Source organism: Sapajus apella, unplaced genomic scaffold (genome assembly GCF_009761245.1).
Source record: "Sapajus apella isolate SASKATOON/1434 unplaced genomic scaffold, GSC_monkey_1.0 scaffold4, whole genome shotgun sequence".
NCBI classification, from domain to species: domain Eukaryota; kingdom Metazoa; phylum Chordata; class Mammalia; order Primates; family Cebidae; genus Sapajus; species Sapajus apella.
The window spans coordinates 28,579,841-28,587,085 of NW_022436944.1; the positions used below are offsets into that span (position 1 = coordinate 28,579,841).

The window sequence follows — 7,245 nt, forward strand, 5'->3', positions numbered from 1 at the left end:
GCTTAAGAAAGTTTCCTTGTACTTTAAAAAATTGTAAATAGATGTTAAAACGTTAGTCACATTCTTGGCATCTCCTGGGCCAAAATAATTATATGGCTTTTCTTCTTTAGTCTGTTAAAATAATGCATTTAATCAATAGTTTTCTCTATTAACTAATTATTTTTAATGTCAAATCATTTTAAAATCTAAGATAAATCCTAATTGGCTATGATGCATTTTTCTTTCTCACACATTTCTTTTTTTAATTTCTTGTCACAATTTTCACTATGATGCCAAACTAGTATTGAACCCTTGGACTCAAGGGATCCTTCTGCCTCAGCCTCCCTAGTAGTGGGGACTACAGGCATGTGCCACCATGCCTGGATGCATTTTTCTTTTTAATATTTCTGGACTTGATTTTGTCATATTTTATTTAGGATTTTTAAAATTTAAGTTTTAAAATAATATTCATGTATCATTTTCTCATGTGCTATCTTTATCAGGTTTTGCAACTGTGATTTTTAATTAACTGTGTTAATTTAAAAGAGCAGGCTGGCACAGAGAAGTGGACATGCTGAAGGAGCTCCAGCTCTCCCTGTCAGTCATCCTGCTGCTTGCCTGTGGCTTCCTCTACCAGTTCACCCTGAAGTCCAGCTGCCTCTTCTGCTCGCATTCTTTCAAGTCCCAGCAGGGGCCAGAAGCCCTCCTGAGCCACAGACGTGGCATTGTGTTTCTAGAGACCTCAGAGAGAATGGAGCCGCCCCACTTGGTCTCCTGTGCTGTAGAGTCTGCTGCCAAGATTTATCCTGAGCGGCCTGTGGCGTTTTTTATGAAGGGTCTCACTGATTCCACACCAATGCCCTCAAACTCCACATACCCAGCTTTTTCCCTGCTCTCAGAAATAGACAACGTTTTCCTCTTCCCTTTGGATATGAAAAGGCTGTTTGAAGATACACCATTGTTTTCATGGTACACTCAAGTAAGTGTTCAAAGGAACTTAAAATGTCGAATTATATATATGGGTAAACTGAGGGTAAGGACTCAGGTCGGAGATGGGACTAGAACCCATGTTTGGGTTGACTCTCATTTGGCCCTCTTTTTTACCACACTGAAAGCTGATCAAGTAAACAGGGGAAACTTAGGTTAGGTGTATCTTTAGTCTAGTGTCTTTTGCTTCTAGCCTTATTTCTTTTAGGATCTTGGTTACTTTGGAGACTATTCTTAACTGAGTGAGTTTTTATATCTTTTCTAGGTGTATAGGACATTTATTTTTTACTACAGTTTTAAATCCACTTATGTTAAACTTTTTTTTTTTTGCACCTAAGGTGGAAATCAGGCAATATTTAACATGAAATTGATATACTGTAAGTAGAAAATTCATGAAGGCTCTGTGAAATGCTGTGATATGAGGTTGGGTTGTATTAAGATATGATTGAGAAACTCCTGGAGCTCGGAGGAATTTTGTAATCCCCATGTTAGTAGCAAACCATAATAAGGGAATAACATTCCAATCTAATATTTCTCTTACAGAGGAGTTGAAATCAGGTTACTTAAGGAAATTATAGTACAACCACTCAATGATTCCATTATGCAGACTTTATGATTTTTTAAACCTGACATCTTATGAAGACTATAACACAATATGGAATTAAAACCATTTTATATCATAATATAATTATATATAATGTAATTATAATAGCTATAACAATTTAAGTTATGCAAAAACCCACACACATCTATTGAAAAAAAGAGACCTGAAAGAGCTATACAACACATTAATAGTAGATGTTTTAGTATAATTGGATTAGGAGTGAATTTAGTGATGAGAAAGTGTTGATTTTATAAATAAAATTATTTTAGAAAACAAAAAGTAATTTAAAAATTGACACAAAAATAATACTATTCACACTGGATGTGCTGGCATGCATCTGTAGTCCCAGCTGCTCCAGGGGCTTAGGCAGGAGGATCGCTGGAGCCCAGGAGTTCAAAGGCCAGCCTGGGCAACATACTGGTATAAAACAACAGAAATTCATTCTCTCACAGTTCTGGAGGCCCGAAGTCCCAGATTATCTTCACTGGGCCAATATCAAAGTGCTGGCAGGGTTGTGTTTCCTTCCGAGTTCCTAGGGAAGGATGATCCCTTGCCTCTTACAAGCTTCTGTGGCTGCCAGCATTCTCTGGCCAACAGCCCCTCACTCCAGTCTCTGCCTCCATCTTCAAATCTCCTTCTCTGTGTGTAAAATCTCTCTCTGTCTGTCTCTTTAAATGACACTTATGATTGCATTTAGGGCCCATCCAGGATAATATCCCTATCTTAAGGTTCTTAATGACATCTGCAAAGTACTTTTCCCATATAAGGTAACATTAACAGGTTCCAGGAATTAGGACCCAAGGTCTTTCGGTAGCCATTATTTAGCCTACTCCCTGCCCCACCTCATTTGCCTGGGGACCAGGTGGCCTGTCATGGGTGCAGGGCATGCTTGCACCTAGTTGCTGTCAGGTGGAGACATTTTTTGGCTTAAGTGATAGACCTGATGGGGAGGGATCTGGTGGGCCAGAAAGGTAGGGCTGGGGCTGGGAGTGGCCCCTGTGGTTAGTTTTATTCTTGGCCCCAATGACTTCTAGATGCCAAAGTGCCTATCTCTCCTACTGAAGAGCCCTGAAGTCCTCAAATGGGGACCTATAAGGAGGAGGTGGGGCAGTTCATGGCCTGAGTTTCCACTGTGAGATCCTGGCAGTTGCCAACAGCAGAGTTCCCAACAAGTAGGTGGCGCTGCCCTGTGCCATGGCAGGGTGGGCAGAGGCGGGTAGGGAGGCAGTTGCTGGGAGTGGAGGAGACACCCTAGCTTGGTCTCTGTGGCTCTCAGTGCTAGCCTGCTAGAGGGTGCTCTGGGACTCTACAAGTTTTCTGATACCAGGGCTAGATTAATATTGCTTGATATAGTTTGAATATACTGTATGTCCTCACCAAATCTCATGTGGAATTGTATTCCCCAGTGTTGCAGGTGGGGCCTGGTAGGAGGTAAGTGGGTCATAGGGGTGGATCCCTTAAGTCTTGGTGCTCTCCTCGGGATAGTGAGTGGGTTCTCGTGAGATGTGGTGGTTTAAAAGTGTGTGGCACCTCCCCTCCCGCCCCCATTCTCTCTCTCGATCCTGCTCTCACCATGTGATGCACCTACTCCTGCTTTACCTTCAACTGTGAGTAAAAGCTACCGGAGGCCTCCCCAGAAGCCAAGCTATTGCTTTGCCTCCTGTACAGCCTGTAGAACTGTGAGCCAATCAAACCTCTTTTCTTTATAAATTACCCAGTCTCAGGTATTTCCTTATAGGAATGCAAGAACAACCTAACACACTGCCTAAATTGTATTTTTCTCCTTGAAAAAAATCCGTAATCAAATTATTTTGGGAGAAGTTGCATACCTCATCCTTTTCTTACAGATGAATCACAAACATACGGACACTAAAGCCTCTTTATCATTCTGAACTAAAGAAATTTAACTGGATTCAACCCATCACTTCCTAAACTTATCTGAGCATGGAACCCTCTATGAGTGTGACACATAAATAATCTCTTGGCACTGATGTTCCATGGAACACAGTTTAGACTACTCTGAGGTGCACCTTAATTTTACTACATTGGATTTTAGGAGCAAGATGGACTCTGAGCTAGAAAGCTCCTAAGTGTTTGTTCTGTCTGAGCCTGCAGGATTGTACATCTACAGGGATTACACCACAGTACCCTAGGGATGCTGAGCTGTGGCATGGGCTTCCCCAATTAGGCCAACGCAGGTTAGCTGGGAGCCACCTGTTAGGAAAGACCCAAGATGCCATCACTTCCTCGTGACCACTGGGTTTGCTGCATTGACCTGGACTGTTGTGGCTCTTGAAGATGCCCAGGAATGAGAACTATGGGCATAGGAGGGGATGGGTGACTATCCTCTGAGGAGCTAGAACCACAAGCCTCTTTCTGCTGCTCATCCCTATTGGAGTGCTTATGTTTTAGGTTGATTATTACTCTAATGCCTTCATCAAGGCAGATTCTTCTTCTTCCAGTTTTGTGTGGCTTTTGATATCCTATGTCTCTGGGTCTGTTCACTAACAATTGCCAATTTACCAAATAATCATTTACTTATTTTTATCAAAACCTCATTTTGTTTGATTGAGTGGATATCTGGAGCCAGACTGCCTGGGTTCAAATCCAATCTCTGCCTCTCTTACCTTGAACAAATGACTGAACTTCCTGGTCATAATTTTTAACTTGAAAAATAGGAATAACCATAGTTCTTATTTTTGAGGACTTGTGTAGGTTATAAAGAGCTTACGACAATTATTGATAATGTTAGCTATTATTATTAGGTTTTTGGCAATTGTATACAATGTGACTTTTTTTTTTTTTTTTTTTTTTGAGATGGAATTTCACTCTTGCCGCCCAGGCTGGAGTGCAATGGCATGGTCTTGGCTCACTGCAACCTCCGCCTCCTGGATTCAAGCGATTCTCCTGTCTCAGCCTCCCTAGTAGCTGGGATTACAGGTGCCTCTCACCACACCCAGCTAATTTTTGTACTTTTAGTAGAGACGGGATTTCACCACATTGGCCAGGCTGGTCTCGAACTCCTGACCTCAGGTGATCCACTCACCTCAGCCTCCCAAAGTGCTGGGATTACAGGTATGAGCCACCGCTCGCAGCACAATGTGACAATTTTTAACACCTTGTGAAGATTTCTGCAAAGTTTTAGTTGACCTGCTTTCATTAGACTTGGTAGCAGAATTTTAAAGACTGTTCATTTTGTCAAAAGCCAAGGGTGGTTGTTTAATCTTTTAACCAATGTATTTAAAATTTAAAAAAAAAACATTTTGCTTTCTCTTTCTCTTCAAAATCTTAACATTCCATATGGGAACATTGCCAATTATGCTGATTTATTTTTATTCTTTTTAGAGTCATTTTCTGTTTTGCTCACATTTTAGCCTTTGCATTCATCTGTGATTTCTCTCTCTCCTACCCACATCCGGCCCATCAATGAATCCTGACCAGCTTCATCTTCATTATGTACCCTTCTCTCACCCCCACTGTTAGTTAGCACCATCATCTCGTCTGGATTATGTCAATCGACCCTTAACTTGCCTCTTTGCTTCTGCCCTTGCCACTTACCAACCCTACCCCAGACTGATTTCCATACAGCAGCCAGAGGGGCCCTTTGAAGATGAATTCAGATCACTTTTTTTCTTCCAAACCTTCCAAATAACTTCAGTCTTGGCCCCAGCCTACATGATCTGCCCTCCCTCCCCACCCCTCTCCAATTCTGATCTCATTGCCCACCCCACTCCCTCCTCTAGTCCGCTTCAGCCTACCGCCTCCTCCTTGTTCCTGCACATGGCGAGTGTGCTTCTGCCTCAGGACCCTCGCATTTGCTGGGATACAGACCCGAGTTTCAGTGACTCTTAGGCCCTGCATTCGTGGAACTACATGACCCAGGAGGGGAGGGCTGTGGTTAGAGGAAGCAACACATGGTTCACCCACCCACTTCATTCCAGTTTCTGGAGGAACTAATGTAATATAGCGCTCCACCCTGCCCCTTTCACATTCCCTTCACCCAGTTTTTTTTTTTGTTTGTTTATAATTGTTGTCAACATCCAACAGAGAATGTTTGTTTATTTATCTTCCCCTTCCAGTAGGGATTTCTGTTTGTTTGTTCACTGCTGTACCCTTAGCGGCTTTAATAGAATTTAAATAAGCCCTCAATAAATATTATTAAAGGAATTAACAAATGAGCAAAGGCATACATTTTAAGACTCTTTTTACCAATTTTTCAAATAGCAGACATATTGAGTTTTTTCATTGTCATTTGTTAGCATTTTAAGGACTTTATTTGGTTCTTCCTCTACGGTTTCATATTTGTAGTTTATGTACACCCATGCTGAAGAATGACTCATACAGTGCATTGTGAAATCTTTTCTGGATTTCTTCTTTATCTTTCCAGTGCTTTAATATTTTTTAAAAACAATTTCATCAAATGTTTAAAAGCTGCTAAAACCTTCCCACTGATACTGATTGCTGCAAACTTTTTACTTAAATGAAAAATTTTGGAGGTAAGTTTGGTAAATTTGCAAAACTGGGCTTGTGGCAAATAGGATTTTGGGAAGCTGGCTTGTTTAACGCCTCCCCAACCCCCCACCCAGCAACTTGGGGCTGATTTACACCTGCTCCTGCAGATCAACACCAGTGCAGAGAGAAACTGGCTCCACATCAGCTCAGATGCATCCCGCCTGGCCATCATCTGGAAATACGGTGGCATCTACATGGACACCGATGTCATCTCCATCAGGCCCATCCCTGAAGAGAATTTTTTGGCTGCCCAGGATTCTCAATACTCTAGTAATGGAGTATTTGGGTTCCTCCCCCATCACCCCTTTTTGTGGGAATGCATGGAAAATTTTGTTGAAAACTACAATTCAGACATTTGGGGCCACCAAGGCCCTGGTTTGATGACAAGGATGTTGAGGGTATGGTGCAAACTTGAAGACTTCCAGGGTCTGAGCGACCTCAGGTGTCTGAACATGTCCTTCCTACACCCCCAAAGATTTTACCCCATCTCCTATCCAGAGTGGAGGCGCTACTATGAAGTCTGGGACACAGACCCAAGCTTCAATGACTCTTACGCCCTGCATTTGTGGAACTACATGAACCAGGAGAGGCGGGCTGTGGTTAGTGGAAGCAACACACTGGTAGAAAATCTCTACCAAAAGCACTGTCCTGGGACTTACAGGGACCTGATTCAAGGCCCAGAGGGGCCAGTGACTGGTGAGCTGCATCCAGGTGACAAATAGAGCCAACACTAGGTTGCTGCTGCTGCAGTGTGGAAACGGACATTTCCTGGAGTGCGACACTTTCACTTGATCTCCACTGTCTCTTTGTGGGGGTGGGGTGGGCAGAGGGTTACCCAAATGTCAGTTAGGATTAGTTTTCTCTGTCTATAATAGAACAATCCCAAATAATACTGGCTATAAAACATACACCTGTGGGCCGTGTGGCTGCATGACCTCCAACCCATCATGTTTGCATTTCAGGCAGTAGGATGAAGAGAAAAGGTGCACTTGCTTGATTTTGTGAAGACTTCCTGCAAGTACCATATAATACTTCCTCTTACATTGCACTGACTGGGATGTAGCCGCAAGAGATGCTGGGAAATTTAAGGAGGAAGAAAAAATGGGTGCTGGATAGGCAGCTACCAGTTTTACTACATGTTCTATTTATTTTTTTAAATTTTT

General features: G+C 42.4%; 1 protein-coding gene across 1 annotated transcript; it reads left to right on the top strand.

The window, feature by feature from the left end:
* Nucleotides 1–543: 543 nt before the first annotated feature.
* Nucleotides 544–6,854, top strand: A4GNT (alpha-1,4-N-acetylglucosaminyltransferase). The gene is made up of 2 exons (XM_032265474.1): nt 544–958; nt 6,190–6,854. The coding sequence occupies exons 1-2, from the start codon at nt 551–553 to the stop codon at nt 6,802–6,804; spliced, it is 1,023 nt and encodes a 340-aa protein (XP_032121365.1). The 5' UTR covers nt 544–550; the 3' UTR covers nt 6,805–6,854.
* The last annotated feature ends 391 nt before the right edge of the window (nt 6,855–7,245 follow it).